The sequence below is a fragment of the Abramis brama genome (genome assembly GCF_963993115.1).
Source record: "Abramis brama genome assembly, chromosome: 4".
Lineage (NCBI taxonomy): Eukaryota > Metazoa > Chordata > Actinopteri > Cypriniformes > Leuciscidae > Abramis > Abramis brama.
Window position 1 is genome coordinate 13,266,553 of NC_139966.1, and position 20,764 is coordinate 13,287,316.

The 20,764-nt window shown below is 40.1% G+C and overlaps 1 protein-coding gene across 1 annotated transcript; it reads left to right on the plus strand.

Annotated features, from left to right (window-relative positions):
- Positions 1-5,230: 5,230 nt before the first annotated feature.
- Positions 5,231-12,096, plus strand: LOC311082064 (uncharacterized protein; the record flags this gene model as incomplete). Its single annotated transcript, XM_084112808.1, has 4 exons — positions 5,231-5,278; positions 9,185-9,297; positions 9,997-10,070; positions 10,950-12,096. 4 exons carry the CDS (start codon positions 5,231-5,233, stop codon positions 12,080-12,082), a joined length of 1,368 nt encoding a protein of 455 aa, XP_083968934.1. The 3' UTR covers positions 12,083-12,096.
- Positions 12,097-20,764: the final 8,668 nt, after the last annotated feature.

Below are 20,764 nucleotides of genomic sequence, written 5' to 3' on the forward strand. Positions count from 1 at the left end.
CCCATTTGGAGTAGAGTCTCACGGGCTCTAGTCCAAGTGCGGTGACACCTCTGGACGAAGGCGTGAGCGGAGGGAACCGCGACTTCGGATTCCAGACTAGGAAAAATTGGTGGCTGGTAACCTACACTACACTCAAACGGAGACAGGCCCGTAGATGACACTGGTAACGTATTGTGGGCGAACTCCACCATTGACAGTTGTTGGCTCCATGAGGAAGGATTCTTGGAGACCAAACATCGCAACGACCTTTCCAGATCTTGGTTGGCTCTCTCAGTTTGACCATTGCTCTGGGGATGGAACCCTGAGGACAGACTGACAGTCGCTCCCAATAATTTACAAAACTCTTGCCAAAATTTGGACACAAATTGGGGTCCTCTGTCAGAAACCACGTCTGTCGGGAGGCTATGTAAGTGAAAGACGTGATCAACGACGGTCAACGCTGTCTCCTTGGCTGAGGGTAATTTGGGCAAGGGAATGAAATGGGCCGCCTTCGAGAACCGGTCCACCACGGTCAAAACTACTGTGTTGCCTCGAGAGGGCGGGAGGGCGGTAATAAAATCTAGCGCAATATGGGACCAGGGTCTCGAAGGGACAGGCAGCGGTTGAAGTAACCCATCTGGGGGTCGATTGGAGGTCTTACCAATGGCACAAACTGAGCAAGCCAAAACAAAACTGCGGACATCACAAGCCATAAGCGGCCACCAGAATCGTTGCTTAACCAAAAACTTGGTACGACTAACTCCTGGATGACAAGCTACGTTGGAACAATGCCCCCACTGAATGACGTCAGACCGTAATCCCTCCGGTACAAATAAACGGTTCGGTGGACAACCGGGCGGAAGCGTTACCCCTTTCAAGGCCGTCTTGACCTTCGATTCGACCTCCCATACGAGTGTGGAGACAAATAGGGTCTCGGGCAAAATGCACTCGGGAGTAGACGGGCGTTCGGAACGGTCAAAAATGCGCGATAAAGAATCGGGTTTGATGTTCTTGGAACCCGGGCGGTACGAGAGAGTAAAATCAAAACGTCCGAAAAAAAGTGCCCACCGAGCCTGCCTGGAGTTCAATCTTTTGGCAGTCTTAATATATTCCAGATTCTTATGGTCGGTCCAGACGATAAAAGGTACCCCCGACCCTTCTAACCAGTGACGCCACTCCTCCAACGCTAACTTGACTGCCAACAACTCTCTGTTACCAATGTCATAATTACGTTCGGCAGGGGACAAACGATGAGACAAAAACGCGCATGGATGCATCTTGTCGTCTGTGGGAGAACGCTGGGATATCACTGCACCTACCCCCACCTCTGACGCGTCGACCTCCACCACGAACTGACGTGATAGATCAGGGGCAATGAGGATGGGGGCTGAAACAAAGCAGCCCTTCAGTTTGGCAAACGCAGCCTCAGCTGCGTCTGACCACCTGAACGTAGTTCTGGGGGAGGTCAAGGCAGTCAGAGGTGAGGCTATTTGGCTGAAGTTGCGAATAAACCGCTGGTAGAAATTGGCGAACCCCAGAAACCTCTGTAGGGCCTTACGGGAATCTGGATTTGGCCATTCCACCACAGCCCTAACCTTCTCAGGATCCATACGTATTCCCTCAGATGACACAATGTATCCTAGGAAAGGAACAGACTGTGCATGAAAAACGCATTTCTCCGCCTTGACAAAAAGCCCATTCTCTAGCAACCTCTGAAGCACTCGTCGGACGTGCTGCACATGTTCCTGGAGAGAAGATGAAACTATCAATATGTCATCCAGGTAGACATAAATGAACTGGTCGACCATATCTCGCAGCACGTCGTTGACGAGTGCCTGGAAGACTGCTGGGGAGTTGGACAACCCAAAAGGCATGACCAAGTATTCAAAGTGCTCCCTGGGGGTGTTAAAAGCAGTCTTCCACTCATCCCCCTTCCTAATGCGGACCAAATGATAAGCATTCCGTAAGTCCAATTTAGTGAAGATAGACGCTCCCTGCAACCTCTCGAAAGCTGAAGACATCAACGGCAAAGGATAAGTATTCTTTACCGTGATGCTGTTCAGCCCCCGGTAATCAATACAAGGTCGCAGAGATCCGTCCTTCTTCCCCACAAAAAAGAACCCCACCCCCGCTGGAGAAGAGGAAGGGCGGATGAACCCCGTTGCTAGAGAATCAGAAATATATTTCTCCATAGCCTCCCTTTCTGGGACAGAAAGCGAATATAACTTGCCTTTAGGTGGAGACTAGGCATGTGCCGGTATCAAATTTTCATGCTGCGATTAGTTGATTGAGCTTTTATCACGGTATACGGTATTATCACGATATTCTAATTGCTCAAGAGAAACGGATGGATTGGGGGGGGGGGGGGGATGTAGAAAAAAACAACTTGCATCACAATATGTGTAATTGTGATTGTCAAAACATTTGGTAACTAAACAGAATTTTACACAATTTTCATGATTTCAATTCAATTCTTGGGATTTGATTTCAATCTTGATTCAATATTGACTCTTTGGATAAATATTAGGTAGGCTACTGTAGATAGCCTACATGTTAATTTTTCTCAAGAAAAAATATATCTCACATAATGCTGTAAACATACAGAGAGCCCTGTCAGCTGGTATTATTAAAGGTTAAAAATTAACAAATTAAATTAAATATAATTTGGTTTTCATTATAATAACAATTATGACACAACTAAAAATATAATACAAATGTAATATAGTGCACATATTTAGCAAAATACTCCTCTCTATAGCTATTTTTTCTAGTCAACTAATGTGTTGGTCATTCAATGGCTTTCCTGAGGTAAATGTAACGTTCTGTGATATAATTGTTCACCTGCAGTTTCATTGACCTCTTTCCGTGGTTGAAAAACACTGATTGATCGATATTATGTATGAGGCATAAATACCTTTCAGTAAGTTGTACTGTATCTTTAAATAAAAAGTAACAGATGATCGGTTTACTTGAACTGAGGCGCTACAGCGATCGGTCACGTCACATTTACAAGCACCAAAGCGGTATTTATTGTCTGAATTTTGTAATAAAATGGACAGAACGTGAGAGCTGAGAATTTTTTTCATATCAAAAGTAACCTGCTCTGTCTAGTCTGTCGGTGTCAGTGTCCTCTTTGCTCCGTGATTTTTCTCTGCGTGAGAAAATGGATGTGTGGTGCGAGAGCGTGTGAAAAGTGTAAATTGCGTGAGTCTCACGCTGAATGCGTAGAGTTGGCAGCCCTGCTTTTAGAAGGGGGATAAATCGTCGGCAGCGTTCCTCCTTCCGCCGTGCTTCTTCTCCGTGTGAGGATTCATTACATTAGGCTAGAGTGCGCCCCGCGCGCATGCACACAGTGCTTCTACATGTGGGGATTGTTTACATCAGAGTGCGCACGTGTTTCGCGCAGCATATACGCAGTGTTTGTTTAAGCGGTTGATGGAAAATAAGCTAATGCGCGTTCTATAAATATAAATTCTGATCTATTATTTTTCACGGTATTTTGAAGTGCCCACGATAACAATATCGTGCATATTCATTACCGCGATTTATCGCATTACCGAATACCGGCACATGTCTAGTGGAGACTTACCTGGCAATAAATCTATGGCACAGTCATAGGGACGATGCAGAGGAAGAGAAGCAGCACGAGACTTACTGAACACCTCCTTCAGGTCTAGGTACTCCACGGGCACATTAGACAAATCCACTGCCTCCTCCTGAAACACAGGGACAGAAACAGACGAACAGGCAGACACAAGACAGGACTCATGACATTTACTGCTCCACTCCAACACTGATTTTTGCTGCTCCACTCCAACACTGATTTTTGCTGCCAGTCTATTTTGGGGTTGTGATCGATGAGCCAGGGATGTCCGAGAACAACAGGTGCGAGAGGTGAGTCCAATATGTAAAATGAAAGTGTCTCGGTGTGATTGCCTGATGTGATGAGTGTGATGGGTCCGGTGATGAGTGCAATGGTGGGTAAGTCCTGGCCGTTGAGTGCATGAACAGCAATCTTGCGGGTGAGTGGTTGGATGGGAACTTGAAACTTGATTGCAAATGAATGGTCCATGAAATTACCCTCGGCCCCTGAATCCACCAGTGCGTGACAGTCGTGATTGTGGACTGACCATCTTAGTCTTACCGGGAGGAGCGTAGATGTTGATGAGGTCTTCTCAGCGGAGATCCCACCCGACAGTAGCCTCATACTTACTGCCGGGCTTGGCCTTTTACCGGACAGTTATAGGCGTAATGTCCCGCCTCGCCGCAATACAGGCATAGTCCCTGGGATCTCCGCCTTTCCTTCTCCTTCCGGGAAAGCCGAGCTCGACCGACCTGCATGGGCTCGTGATCGTCGATGGGGCTGACCGCGTCCCCACCGCTGGACCGCCGATTCTCAGTACCTCTTAATCCACGGCTGGGCAAGCTCCATCGCTCGACTCTTGACAATCGTGCATCTACTCGAAGAGCAAGATCTACCAGTCCGTTGAACGAAGTGGGAAGGTCCAGGGCGTAGATCTCTCTTTGAACGCGGTCAGCCAGCCCATGCAGGAACATGTCCCACTGCGCCTCCTCGTTCCACTGACACTCTGCCGCCAGGGTCCTGAAGTCGATAGAGTACTCCGACACCGACCTCTCTCCTTGTTTGAGTTCTGCGAGCATCCGAGCCGCCTCTCTCCCGGCGACCGCTTTATCAAAAACTATTTTCATCTCGGCGGCGAGTGTCTGGAACGAGGCGCAGCAAGGGTCTTGATTCTCCCACACCGCCGTTCCCCAAAGTGCTGCCTTCCCAGTCAATAAGGTGAGCACGAAGGCCACCTTGGCACTCTCATTACTGAAGGTTTTAGGTTGTAGAGAGAAATGCATTGAGCAACGGGTTAAAAATGCTCTACAAAAGCTTGGCTCACCCGAGTATGATTCTGGAATAGGTAGGCGGGGCTCTGACTGGGAAGCTCCCTCTGATGGTGTGGGGGAAAGGCCTGTGTGGGTGGCGCAGTGGGAGCTCGCAGATGTTGGATTTGCTGGGTGAGCTCGGACACCTGCGTCACCAATGCCTGAACAGCCCGTGCTGTCTCCGTCAGACCTTTTTTCTGACTGTCCATGCGCCGAATGCTGGAGCTGACGAATTCATCCAAGCTGGTTGGGTTACTCGCTGCTTCCATGAAGAAGGTCAGATCGTTCTGTCACGATCAATAAACAGGAAGCAAGGATGCAAGTAATCTCTTTTATTGAATGTAGTAGAAGTAGAACAATGATCGCAGGCAGGCAGGCAACGCAGGGACTAGATGGTCAGATACAGGTGCTGAAGTGATGAGGTGACGAAACAGTGAAGAATCCAGATGAAAACGAAAACCAGTTGAACAAGGAACAGGAAACGAGGACACGAACTGAAACTCCGACTGGACTGGATACACAAACACTGGAGACATCAAAACAACGATCTGACAAAGAGAGGAGAGTGCGATGAGAATTTATATGTGAGTAAATAGGCAGCAGCTGGTGCGGGAAATGAGATCAGCTGGCGCGCTGATCAGCTGAAACGAGCGGTAACGCCCACTCACACACACAGAACAACAAATACACGAGACACGAAGAAAACAGTGAATTCATGAACCGTGACAATGCATCCACGTTTTTTTTTTATATTTATGCGCTAGTGTTTTATGGATGTGTATGCGCGCATCGAGTTATATGTATGTGCGAGTGTTTATAGGTGAATATGCATGGAAGTTTATATGTATGTGCGAGTGTTTATAGGTGTGTCTGCTTGCAGCGAGTGTATATGTATGTGCGAGTGTTTATAGGTGTATATGCATGGAAGTTTATATGTATATGCGAGTATTTATAGGTGTATGCGTGCGTCAAGTTTATTTGTATATGCAAGTTATATGTCGGGCGGAAACCTCCTATGTCCAAATTTTGTCAATTTCATATTTTTTCACAAATCGATGCTATTGGTCAGTCCCCATGTGGGTCTGTTATTTTTACAAATTATTAACCAATCTAAAGTGTTGAAAATAGCTTGAGAGCAAATCTTTTAACTCCATTGGACACTTCAACTGTCTGAGAATCCTCGTAACTCCACCTCTTCTTCACTCCACGGCAGGAGCCTCTGCAGCATTTTGTTTCTTCAAGATTGAAATCCACAACGATTAAGAAATCTTAACTCTGATTTTATCTGTGTTAAACTATGATATCAGTTATTGATGTATTTTAAATATCTACTTATTACTAGGCTTATTATTACTAGGCGTATTATACGTGTGCATTGAAGTTTTAAAATGTATCTAATATAATACTTGAATTGAATTAAATGTTTTGGATACCAGCATTAAATTATTGTTTTTATTATTATTTTACTGACTCAAAGTTCCCTCTCTTAGCACTGTGCATGTAAAATACCCCAAGTAGCAAGGTTTTTATTTATTGGAGAAAAAAGGGCTGCCTTCTGGTGCCAAAAGTAAGCCTATCTTTGGATAACTCTGTCTGTTTTTTTTTACAATAACGAGTTAAAATAGTTAAGTTAGATACATTTGAGTAGGCCTGTTTTGTTAAAAATCGATAGCTGTAATGCTTCGGTGCAGAAGGAAGCCCGTGAGCCACTAAGGTAAGTTTGTGTGCAGATTAGGCTAATTTCCACCTATTATAGCCTAGTCAGCTCATCGTTTTTTGTTTTGCACTACTTATAGCTCTTAAACATTTAAAATAGAGTTTAGGAAGATGTATGTAACCACAGTCGTTAGCTTTGGTTAACTATTGAAGCCTTTTCTCGTCAAAAGGCTCAATGCGACCACTGACTTTGTATGCGTGCAGATTAATTTCCGCCTATCTTAGACAGCCTAGTATTTTGGTATTGCATCACTCATATCTATTAAACGTTTAAAATAGAGTTTAGGAAGATGTAGTATGTAACCACAATCATTAGCTTTGAATAGCTCTTAAAGCCTTATCTCTTGTCAAAAGTCTCAACGCGACCGCGGACTGTGATGAACACTGCTGGCAGCAGCAACATCTGTGTCCGTACTATATCAATGACAGCATAACCTTTATCTCCCTGCTCCCAAGTCATAAATATTGTATCTCCGATTAAACATGATTTTGGGGAAATGTTGTGTTAATGTGGGTACACAACAGTATATGATAGCAATATAAGGCAGGGCTATTCAATTAGCTTCATTCGAGGGCCGGATTATCAAATCGAAAAGTTGAGGTGGGCCGGTGGATTGGTTTGGGGGTTTAGCTTATTTATTGAAACATAACAGTGTCAATAAATAAGTTAAAGTAACCCTAAAAAAGTATGGTATTACTTGGAAATGTGGAACCTAACAGTATGCAGATATATAAAACCATAATAAATAAAAACTTGATCATTCACAGCTGTATACAACTATTTTCCTTGGAACAAATAGCTGTTGGTGAGATATAATAATTATTTTATTTATAATTGTTGTGCTTAAATGAAAACATTCTGACAGTGAGACTTGATAACCACAGGCTACTCACTCCCACTGTGTAAAAAATGCCTAAACACAAGTTAAAAACTATACACACCTTTACAAAGAAACATAATTTCATAACAAACATTAATTATATATTCCTCTACCCACCTCATAAATCTAATGCAATATAAATCACTATATTTACTATTATACTATATAATATTATAGTAAATATATATTTACTATATTTATTTATTGCTACATAGTATTCAATATAAATATTGCACATTTCTGCCCAACCCATGGTAAATTACTACAGTACATTCATGGTAAATGTATGTAAGGGTGATTAGGGGATTTAAAGTCTTCTAATTTCGTTCATGCCACAATGTTTCTCCTGCTTTCCTCATCAGTCTTGTTGGGAATGTTGAGGCTGTTTCATCCGATTTAATACTAGTTAAATCATCGAGTGATTTGTGGTTTGTAACAGAGAGGTTTCTGTCGAACTGAAACGCTTTGGTTGTCGCAACGCTGTTTAATAATAGTGTCCTTGACTGGGAGTAAACACAACTCTGTGCTGGGCTGTGTTGAAACAACTAGTGAAACAACTGAAAACAGCGCTATTTGTTGTTACTGTACTGGCCGAGAAACCGCTTCAGATGATTCAGTGACGGAGCAGTCCGAATGAATCCAAATAGTTTTAGACCGTTATGCAAGCGCGTTTAGAAAGAATCGAACCAAAAGAATGATTCATTCACGAATGATTGGTATCACTGGTTCAGTCGACATAAATTCTGGACACATACTGTATAATAACTGCTGAAATATTCGCACGTAAAATGTTTCTCAGGTCAATCGGAGCGAGTATCAAACTAAATTAGCCGCACCGCCAGGAAAAGAGGAGGAGGGAGGTTGGTGCCGTCGGGCCGGATGGAGATGATTGGCGGGCCACATTTGCCCAGCGGGCCGCCAATTGACCGTTCGCAAAACTCCGCCCTCGAACTGTCCTCGTCCAATCCTAGCTCAGCAACTGTAACTAAGGAGAAGGACCTCCGTCAAACATTGCGATTTCAGCAAGATGGTGAAACGATGCGCCTATGGCACCTGCAAATCTGACACCAGGTACCCCAAAAGTTTAGAGGGAGGGGTCGTTTTTTTCGCCTTCCCAAAGCCCAAGACCCAAGCGGAAAGATGCCGACAATGGGTTAAGCAGTGTGGGAGACCTTACTCACAGCTAAATGCCTCGAAGATTAACAAGCATACATATGTCTGCTCTAAGGTAAGTAAAACTAGCGCGCTAACTTAGCATATCAATTATCAATAAGTAGTTTAAGTAGCTAAGTACATACAATCTGTAAAACTGGACTTAAGTTAACAGTTGTGGTTCTATATAGCATTATTATCGAAAGTAACAGTTAGTAAAGTTAGCCTGTCAAGCACATATTGCTATCGACACAGATAACGTTAATTTAGCAAGAGGTTGACGGTCACTGGAGGCTATAAAATCTGTAAAACTGAATTTAACAGTTGTGGTTCCATCTAACGTTAGCATTGTTACCGAAAGCAGTGCATAACATTTCACCAACAAATCAACACATGTTGCCATCTGTAAAGTCATAACATCCATACCGAGATAGCAAGGGGTTGACGGCGTTTTGCTCTCCGGTGGTGGTTGCCAGTGGATCGCCAACTTCTAGCTATCTGGCATACTGTGTATTAAGGTCCCAATAGGCGATTATGAACTTATTGTATTTTAATCTTTGTAGCATTTTATGAACGGGAGTCCTACACCTGAGTATCCCAACCCTGTACAGGCTGTTCAAGTGCCTAACCCGACAAGGGAACATCTAGGAGGCTGTCGAAAGCCACCAACAGAACGGTAGGTTGTAGGTTATTATTCCTAAGCATGCTACATTGATGTAAAAAAAAATCTGCAAAAAGCTGCTTTTCTGCAAAAAAGTTGTTGTTTTGAAGAAATGTGTGGTAATGGTAGGTATCCTTATTTTATTTTTTGATCTGAAACCCACTTAAAGGGATACTCCACTTTAAAAAGAAAATTCTGTCATACTCACCCTCATGTTGTTTCAATCCTGTATGAATTTCTTTCTTCTGCTGAACAGAAAGGAAGATATTTAGACGAATGTCAGTAACCAGACAGTTTCTGGTCCCATTGACTTCCATAGTATTTTTTTTTCCTACTATGGAAGTCATTGAGACCAGAAACTGTCTGGTTACTGACATTATTCTAAATATCTTCCTTTCTGTTCAGCAGAAGAAATAAATTCATACAGGATTGAAACAACATGAGGGCGAGTATGACAGAATTTTCTTTTTAAAGTGGAGTATCCCTTTAAGTCTTGTGTTGTGTGCACCCCACACCCTGTTTCATTAAAAAGTGCATACACATAGCCCGTTTGATTGCAAGTTACATGTTTTATTCGTTTTTTGTAACAGTGTCCAAAACTATTTAGCACAATCCATATAAATAATAAAATATAAATATAATACCACAATAATATAATATAAATATAATAGCACAAACCATATAAATAACAAAAAAATTGTTAAATGATTGCAGATTCAGTTTGCAAGATGCCTCCACTTCCAGCACCATCGAGGCAGAAGACACTCAAGAGTGTGTTGTTGACAGTGGTAAGTGATTTTATGTTGATGCAATGTAGTAATCAAAATAAAAAACATCAAGCTTGTTTTTCATCTGCTCCCATTTTGCTACATCAAAGTGTATCCTCTCAAGGTGGTAGTCTTCCTCACATTTCACAAAGAAGTCACACCATGATATTCCTGTGAGCCCAAGCTGCCCCATTATTTGGTAATGATAAGCATGACTCACTTTTAATTTGTAGCTGCCATCTGTCTGCTTGGAAAGGTAGGGACACTGTACAAAGCTCTCCTTGGATGGGCACTTAATTTCTAAAAGCCCATAGCTTGGGCTTTTACCCTCTTCTCTTTCTATGACCTTGCGATCAGGCGATGTACCAAGATGTGGGGAATGTGGGTTCACCACAAAGCCACATGGATACACTACATTGCCTGTGAGCTTTGTGTACTGTGTTGCAGCTATGGGCTCTAGTACTACACCTCTTCTCATTGCCTTAGTCTGCACTTTTGTGGCACTCTTTAAGTTTGCTGCGAGACTTTCCTGATCAGCTCTCCTAGAGCAGATTCTTTTAAAAGAGGTCGATGTTATTCGGCCAGACCTTGCATGGAACCACAGCTGGTTTGTGTTTTGTTCCCTTGTTTCACGCTCTAGTGCTATGGAATCAGGCATGGTAATGCTAAGTTCTGTGTAGTGACGTGTGGCCTGTTCATCCAGAACTGTGCAGACATTTGTGGGTTGGGGTGGTAGAGGAAAGTTGGGGAAGTCATCCGATTGGCTGACAGGACGTGCTCCAGGGTCAACAAATGATGCGCCAATGTTGCTAAAAAGTGGCAGCTGTAAAAAGGGGAAAAAGAAAGAGAATGTAGTTATAATCATTGACATCTAACATTCTAAACACTTTTTCTTTACAGAGAATCTTGAGCAACCCCTACTTCCTGAACTCCAGCTGGAAAAGGAAACAGAGGAGGAGCAGGGCACAGGAAAACAGAAGAGCTTGGAAGATAATAATAACCTAAAACTGAAATTGCTTGTAAAAGAAGCGGAGATAGACAGACTGAAAGCAGAAATAAGCACACTTAGAAAGAAAACTCTCACACCTGAGCTCATTCGAAGCAGCAAAATTTCCAAAATGTTTGAATACAGTACTGGCTTCACATATGACCAATTCAACCAACTGTGCACCGTTTTTGGAATTCCAAATAATCCACACACCATTTCAATTACTATCCCGTTAAACTACAAACGCACTGATAGGGAAATTGATGAGATGCCCCTCCGTAACCAGCTCTTGTTCGTCTTGATGAAATTGCGGAACAATGAAGATCTGAAAAGTCTTGCATTTCGATTCAACATAACTTTACAAAATGCAAGCAATGTTTTCAAAGCCTGGATTGACTATATGTTTGATGTTTTGGGTGAATTGCCAATTTGGCCACACAGGGACACCATTGCCCAGAACATGCCAGCTGCCTACAAAATTGACTACCCAACCACATTCGCCATATTAGATTGCACCGAGCTCAGAATTGAGAGGCCAACCTCACTTGTTCTGCAAAGCCAGAGCTTTTCTAACTACAAAAGCACCAATACCCTCAAAGCTTTAGTTGCATGTGACCCCCGTGGTGCTGTGATTTTCTCATCAGCGCTTTTTACAGGTGCCATGTCAGACAAGGAGATTGTCAGACAGTGCGGTATCATCTCACTATTGCAGAAAATGATTGAGAATGGCTATTTACAAAGAGGGGATGGCTTAATGGCCGATAAAGGGTTTTTGATCGAGGAAGACATTAAAGCAATCGGACTGCAGTTAAATCTTCCACCTTTTGCAAGGTCTAATAGGCAAATGGCTGCTGGAGATGTGCTGGCAACAAAGCGCATTGCAAAGCACAGGGTGCACGTTGAGAGGTCCATCGCTAAAATCAAAAAGTTTAAAATTGTGCCTGGCAGGATACCTAATTCAAGGCTTGGTGATATCAATCAGATCTGGTATGTGGTTAGCATACTTTCTAACTTCCAGCCACACATTCTTAAATTAGAGCACTGATCAGAACAATATGTCCATATGTATGTTCATTTATTAAATCTTACTGAAATGAAATTGTACTGTGTGCATGTTATGACACAATAAACACTAAAACCAGTGCAGGGAATATTGTGTTTTGTTATTCTATTAATCATCTCACCTGGTGGCTTAGACCACTACCTATTGCATACTTCTTGCCTCCAACTTCTACCATAGGTGCGGTTCTATCTACAATGTAGCTTATGGGTGCATCTGTCATCTCCCTCAGTAGATCATATATATCTGTCCCTAGAACTTTCCTATAATAGAAACACATCCTCAAGATCTTGGGAATGTCTATGCTACACAGCAAACAGACATACACTACCGTTCAAAAGTTTGGGGTCAGTAAGATTTTTTAATGTTTTTAAAAGAAGTCTCTTCTGCTCACCAAGGCTGCATTTATTTGATTAAAAACAATTAAAAAAAAAACAGTAATATTGTGAAATATTATGACAATTTTAAAATGTTCTATTTTAATATATTTAAAGTGTAATTTATTCCTGTGATCAAAGCTGAATTTTCAGCATCATTACTCCAGTCTTCAGTGTCACATGATCCTTCAGAAATCACTCTAATATGAGGATCTGATGCTCAAGAAATATTCATTATTATTATCAATGTTGAAAGCAGTTGTGTGCAAATTTATTTCAAAATTCTTTGATGAATAGAAAGTTCAAAATAACAGCATTTATTTAAAATAGAATATTTTCTAACATTATAAATGTCTTTACTGTAACTTTTGATCAGTTTAACTCATCCTTGATGAATAAAATTATTGATTTATTTTATTTATTTCCCCCAATAATAAAATTTAATTTCTTACTGACACCAAACTTTTGAACAGTAGTGTACATTCATAATATTGATGGTAATGTAGAGTACACAGATAGTACAAACTTACTTGTTGTGGGTATAATTACACACTATAGGCTTACGCTTGCGGCTGACTTTGGCCTTGGCGACCACCAGGTTGAACACTGGTTGCCCAGATATCTTTTTCCCTCTGGCTTTGTGCCACTGTTGAGGTTGGCTTGTGGAAGATTCTTCATCTTTTCTTGCACGCTCAAGGTCCAAGGTATACATGAGGCCCACAACATGTGAACAGTAACCCGGTGACCTAGTAAAAAGCCATAACATTATATTAGGACCATTGTTTTGAAAAACAGTTACACTGACAAATAGTTCTCTAGTAATAGGCTACTTAATTATTTTACACCTGTTACTTAGGCTAGGACTAGATCGTAGCTTTTATCCTTTAACCTTTTTTTTATACATAGTAACAAAACAAAAGGAAATGCGAAGATAAAGCATGAAGCAGGATGTCGATGATGAATGATGAAAACATGATCGCAAATGTCATAGCCTAGGCCTACTGGTGACCATTTGAAGCATAATTGACAATGATGTAAACAAACAAAGCATGATGCAAATGTTCTATACTGGTGAATGCTTAATCTTCAGAAAACAGAAGACTCCAATGAGTTTGGTAAGATTTGATGAAGGTCAGTACAGACCACAGTAAGTTTGACAGTGTTTATCCATGGTGGATCACTAATTACACTGTTGCTACATCGCTGTACTAAGGCTACATTGTAAATAGAAATTCTGTAGTGGTCAAATTAAGAGGTGGGTAAACTATGAATTCGGTGATAAGGGCTGTGACATGCAGAATGAAATGTTTAAAGACACGTAGAACATATGCGATGATGAAAGGTTAAACTTGAGAGGTGGGGAAACTACTTGTTTAGGCTGGTCGTCATCCTTAGCTTAGCTAGCATAGCTAACGTTAACCTGTCATACCTCTGATAGAACAGGTAGAAACTGAATCTTTTTAACCTAAACTAGATTGTTAGGTCTGACACATGACAGAGAATGTTGGCTGGGAAAATATTTAAAATTTAAAACGTAGGATACTTACCCGGCAGTGCAGGAACATGACTGGTCCACAAGGCTGTGCTGGTTGGTTGCATTGCAAGAACAGGTCGTGAGGTTTCTCATTCTTGGACTGAGACCGGTACACCTTTGCCTCGATTGTTGTAATATTCCCGTGAATCCCGTCTTTGCTTATTTTAATATTTCGAACATATCCCTCCACTGCATATTGCAGCCCTTTCTGTCGTGCCCTGGAGGATATGTCTGCTGTCCAAAACCAATCACTTAAACCAATAGGTATGGAGCTCAACCCAGCCATGGCTATGTGTCTGGTTCTCAATTGTTTGACGGGCGTAGTAACAATAACTAGGGGGCGTGGCTTTTGCGAGCGGTCAATTGAATAGCCCTGATATAAGGTATAATACCAACTTTAACAATACAATGTTTAATAACTCAAAAAATATGCAGTTTTTTTTATTTCCTGGGGGATACGGTGAATAAGCTAAAGTCCCAAAAAAAGGCGTGTTCCTTTAAAACACTTTATTCTTACACTTTATTAAACTTGCATGCCAGCAATTACCCCTCTAGTGTTGGCATGCGCACCATAGGTTGCTGACCCCTGCTCTAAAGGGACAAGTGGACCCAAGCCATGTCAGTAAAATGCCCCCCACTGCATAACAGATCCCCCAGATTTTCCTTTAGTTTGTCACCCATCTTAGTGTAAACATGTCAAATGAATATTATTATAATATTGTAGTATTTCTTTCTTTTTTTAATTACATATTTCAATTTTACAGTATGGATGGGGGAGAGCATCAACAATATGGAGGCGAAAGAAATGGGTTTTTGGCATGCTAGGTGTGAGGGATAAATGCTGACACCCTATCTTACGGCTTGTGAAAAGAAGATCAAGACCTCACCTCATCTCCATAGTAGTGAAACATGTGCGTCCAGGCACTGTCGTTATTTCAGATGAGTGGAGAGCCTACCGGGGGCTTTTGGCCAATATGGGCTACAAACATTTTACAGTGAACCATTCCCAGTGGTTTGTAGACCCACACAGTGGAGCTCATTCACAACACATTGAAAGAGCTTGGCTGACATACAATACAAGCGTATGGAGACTAAGAGGAAATAGGACAGAGAAGATGCTTAAAGAACACCTCTCACTCATAGAGTGGACTCACTGGCTTGGTGAAAAACATAAACAGGGACCCCTTGGGCACCTAATAAAAGACATTCGCCATAAATTTCCTGTTTAGAGGACAACATACTGAACATTTGATGTTGTGTTTTATGTAAGTAAAATACAGGTAAACTTAAGCCTCTTGATTTAAGGTGAACTGCTGTTTTAAAGACTGTTAAATAAAAGGTGCCTTTTACCTTTTGAAGTTCAGTTTTTTTTTAACATGCTTGTGAATATGTATGTTAAAGTTATCATTATCTTGGATATACTTGGGCAAAATAAGAATCACCTTCCTTGATGTTATTTGGTATTGTAGATAATGACTTATGACTGCTTGATTGTACACATTATTACTAACTCATCATTAATTATGTTATAAAGTAACATGAATTCATGACTTGTTAATGTATCATAATGTCATGACTTTAATTGGGGGGGCACATTATTACTAACTCATCATTAATTAACGTATAAAGTAACATGAATTCATGACTTGTTAATGTATCATGTCATTTCTTGTCTTGGCCCTCCAAGAGTACATCTTTAAAAAGTTATCAATTAGCCTACACATGTTCTATACATATTCAGCTCTTCTAAATCAGAAATCATTTGGTGCTTTTTGGTGGTTTGTGAAGAAGTGGAAGAGCAGAGGTGCTGTGCCTGCATTTGGATGGAGAAGGAACTGAACAGTAGGAGGAAAGTGGACACATTTTGAAGGGGCAATAGTGGCCCAAAAGAAGAGCAAGAACACAAGACTAACATCCGACTGCATTATTATATAAAGACAGTAAACCAATCCACAAAATAACCACAGAAATAACCATCATCATCATGCGTTAGCACACACTGATTTTAATATTGAAAATTGCTTCTGCTTAATGAATATGTTAGTGTAGGTATTTCACTCTTGATAGCAGCAGTGGAATCACTTAAAACGGAATGAGATTAAATTGTTTTTAATGATGAATGCATTATTGTGTGTTCAATGAGTAAGGTGTATGAGTAAATGTAAAAAAGTCTAATCTAGTGTCATTCAATGATGTTTGTGACGGTTGCTGGTGACAAATTTATGAACAATTTTACATTGTGCCCTTTTAATACATCTTTCTTCTAATCTAGAGCATGTTTGATTTAGTTTACCCCAAAGTCTTAATTAATACATTAATTAACAAGCATGTACAAACGTGTAGTTAAGATGCTATATTCATGCAGGAAATCATATGACTCATGTCGTAGTTAAGGTTAGTTCTTCATTAGTACATGTATTAACTCATCATTAGTTCATAGTAAAGTAATTATTAATTCAGGTATTAGTACATGATTATTCATGTACTGTTATTGTAAAGTGTTACCAGTGCTTTGTTCTAATCGCAATATGGAATAGTGTCTGTAAACCGCAAAAAGACTGTTTAAATATGAATCGCGCTTCTGTGTGTGATGAATGAACAGCTTTTACCAAACTATATTGCTATACTGAGATGAATAAAAATAGACTGAAATATGCTGAAATAAAATGTCTTTGTATAAGCAACGTATTAAACTGCAAATTAACATTTATATGCCCTAATATATCATAAAAACGATAGGCCTATGTTACAGACGAAATATGAAAGACAACATTTCGTTGACTAGTTTTGGATAGATTATAAAGTTTTTACTGTAAAACATAAGCCTTTGTTCGCCAATTTCTGCTCATATGTTATAGTATGTTTTGTCAAAAATAAAGTCATCAACTAAGATTTATAGTTATTATAGTGTTTGTTCCAATGTAGGCTATATTCAAACTAATGAATCCTTAACTTTGAAAAACGTATGATAAAATGTATACTTTAGTTTTTATAAAGAAATAAAATAATTTTTTACACTTGAAATATTGTTAAAATTTTAATTGTTGCTATAATTGTAACCTTTTTAATAAAATGGCAAATACTATATTTACAAGGTAGATGTAAACAAAATCTTAAAAGGTCAATATAAGCCTTCTCTTTAAATTATTTTTATTGTGTTTTATTAGTGACAAATTTGGGGAGAGGATACATATTCCAAAACTTTCTGAAAATACAGTATGAGAATTAACTGCACAATTAATAGAAATGTTTACCTCGGATATTATACAATTTGCAAGCATACACAATTCGTGAAAAAAATAAAAAATAAAATTTGAGATGTTTCCAACTGTGAACCAATTTTGTAGAATATTCTTATTCTTTTATATTCTTTTTATTCTTTTCTTTTATATTAAATTTTTTTTATTTTGTCCTTGCATTCTTTCTTGTGGCTCAGTGACACACCTGAATGAAAGGCTCATTATGCGGGTCATTGTCTTCTCAGGTGTGAACCACTGAGAAGATGATTCATGATCATTCACGCCCCCACGCATATTGCCTTTCCAAACAAAAAGTGTCCTATAGAATTTAAATCAATGTATTGTTTTATGTGAATGATTAGGCAGGATGATTTTCACATCATTTTGAAGAAAAAACTCTAGATGACAACATGTGTTTATGTGTTTAGTGGCCTTATTTCAGAAACTTTAATTTTTAGTTTTTTCAATAACAATGCATAAACATTATTCTCTCAAAAATACAAACATGTACATACATGTTGCTCACATATTATGGTAAGTCTGTGTGTAAGTCTAATCGTTATAAAAAAACTCTTTTGTGCCAACTGCGGTCAAAATTTTAAATAAAGATTTTCAAAATTGATGTAGGATGCTGCTAGTTTTTATTATTGGAATATTGTTATATTGTAATTATTGTATGCTATGTACTGTGTTGTGTGTGTACTGGCCGTGTCATGTTGTCCAAGACAAATTTCACAGGAATAGGGCAATAAAGTATAAAGTTAAGTAAGTAAGTAAAGTTAGTAAAACTATGTAACATCAGAGTAGTTTGTTGTAGCTTTGGTTGTAGCGTAGGGTACACCCAACATCATTCAGTTCAGATTACTTGTTGCATATCTACTTTATCGCTATAACATACTTATCATTTGTACGTGAGATGAGCCTCATCCAACACAATTCCCAAAAAGTTGTCTTGAAAGCACTGAAAAAGTTGTCTTGACCTTGGTGGCCAACATATCTCGCCATTCCTTGTGAAGAAGTCAGGATTCAGGATTCCCGTATACCAACTGGCACCGGCCGCTTCGAATGTCCTCCTGGTCACCTTTGTATCCGGTCGGATACGGCAAATCTTGCTTTTTTAAGAATGACTTGAGTGCTGTTCTTTGTTCTTTTCTCAAAGAAAAGCTTAACTCCAAGTCTTCCAGAGTCGCGGCCAAAGCCGATTCGAAAGACCGCTGTTCGCCAGCAGCAGCAGTCATTTTCTTTGTTTTCAAGTAGGAGGAAATTTATGCGGAACCGTCGCAACTCTGCCGTCATTATGTTAAGCCCGCCCACCGACCCTATGCACAATGTGATTGGCTTGACTAGAGGTTGGTTTTTCCAGCTCGAAAGCCAACGGAGAGTTGTTAGACGACACTGGCTGCAAAATAACATTTGCTGCTGCTAGGGTGCATCTAGATTTCTAGGCTAATCGTCCAGCCCGGAAAGTTGTGTTTATTTAAAAACATCCAATTATGCAGAATATACAATCGTAAACATTTAATTGATGAGTTGTCAATACAATATATAACAATACAATATATAGGGTGTGATTTTACCCCTTGTAGCGTCTGGACGAAATCACGATGACTTACTTATTATAAGCTTCAGAAAGCTTTTAACCTACTGGACTCATTCATGTAAATCACAGGACTAGCGCCAATGAGTCTGGATCAAATTGCTCTATTGACACTTTAGTGGCATGGTAGAGGTTAAACAGAAACACCTCCAGACTTCTTCGTGAGCTTCAAAAAGATCTTAATCAACTCAACTCCCCTCCCACGGCAGGCACTGAGGTCAGGTGGCATGGATGGACCTCTGAGAGACATCCCAATACACATACACAAACATTATTTCCATTTAACTCATAATATAAGTCATTCCCAACATGTATATGATATATTCCTGTGTGTATGTATGTTTCCACCTCATATTAGCCTAGTTATGACTTTCTAGTTGGGTTAGTTGAACTCAAAGCGCTTATATTCAAGCGTAAGAATGTATCTCTACTTTTGTATCTTCCAGACATATCTTTCTTGGTACCAAATTAAACCTCTCGGTTTGCCTTAGTTAAATATATATAGTAGGTTACGATAAAATGTGTTATACTATGTTTACCATCCTTTGGAGTAGAAATGACGAATTCTGACACCATCATGATCCATGCAAATTAGGCTGTCAGAAGGAGACAAATAAACTCTCCCGCTAAAAGTTTTCTGATTGTTATTGGTCAGTTCACCCAAAATAGGTGTGGACTAAGTTTGACTTAAAGGATGAGGTTCTTAGTCTCTTGTTGTTTTTAGTTTTTGTTTTATGTCTTACCTCTGTTTCTTAGCTTTTTGTCTTAGTCTCATCTCCGGCTTCTTGCCTTGTTTTAGTCTTGTGCTCATTCATTTCTATCTCCGGCTGAAATGGACTGTAGAATTGAAATAATCCAAGATATTTGAAATGAACAAAGACATTTGCTTGACTATTTTTCTACCCCCTCTTTCTACCACAAGGACCATTTGGAGTTCCTAAAGGCACAGATGGGCTGATAGTGATCTAGGCCTGTAGGCCAAAATATTTGTATTTTGGGGGTCAATGAATTGTCACACCTTTAGTACGGTGGGGGAAGTTCGAATTATCTGATTGGTCAGTTTAAACGTCTCACAGTTGGGTTAAAGTCACATGGTCAGGAAAGGATAAAATAAGATGTCTCTTTTATGCTCTGGCTCTCTGCTTCTCTGGGTCCCTTTCTTGGGGCTCTCTTTCTTTACCTCTTTTCTCTCTCTCTCTCTCTCTCTCTCTCTCTCTCTCTCTCTCTCTCTCTCTCTCTCTCTCTCTCTCTCTCTCTCTATCTCTCAGGTAACATTTTTCATATATGCTGGGTAAAATTAATAATATAAGTTATCATCATCTCATACTGTAACGGTCACCAGCTGGAGTGCCCTTGAGAGTCACTAGAGGGCACTCCACACCAGACTATCATATTTCACTCACAAACTACATTTCCCAGAACTCACTGCCCGGACTCATCAACACTCATTATCACATTCACCTGTGTCTTATTATCTTGTTTAGTTCACCCCATATAAGCCTGGTTTTCCCTGGTTTCATGTCTCTTGGTTTTTGGATTTCTTGCCTGTTCCCTGGATTACTCTTTTGCCTCTGACCCCTGCCTGTTTTGATTGTTTGTTTATTTGTTTGTTTGGACTGCCTTCCTGTGTTTGACCCCTGCTTGTGCTGATTACGATTCTGGATTACGCTTCAAATAAAGCTGCAATTGGATCTCAGCCTTTGTGTCTCGGAGCAGTTCGTGACACATACATCTATTTTAAGTGTAACCATAACCATATTTTGTCATTAAATCTTTTCAATTACAACTAATGTGCTAAATAGTTTTGATTTGGTATTGACTTTGAAGTGCTACCTATTGCAATACAATATTGTCACTCTCTATAGCAACGCTCTCCCACATATTAAGCTATTGTAACTGCGCTTATTTCCGTTGTTGGTA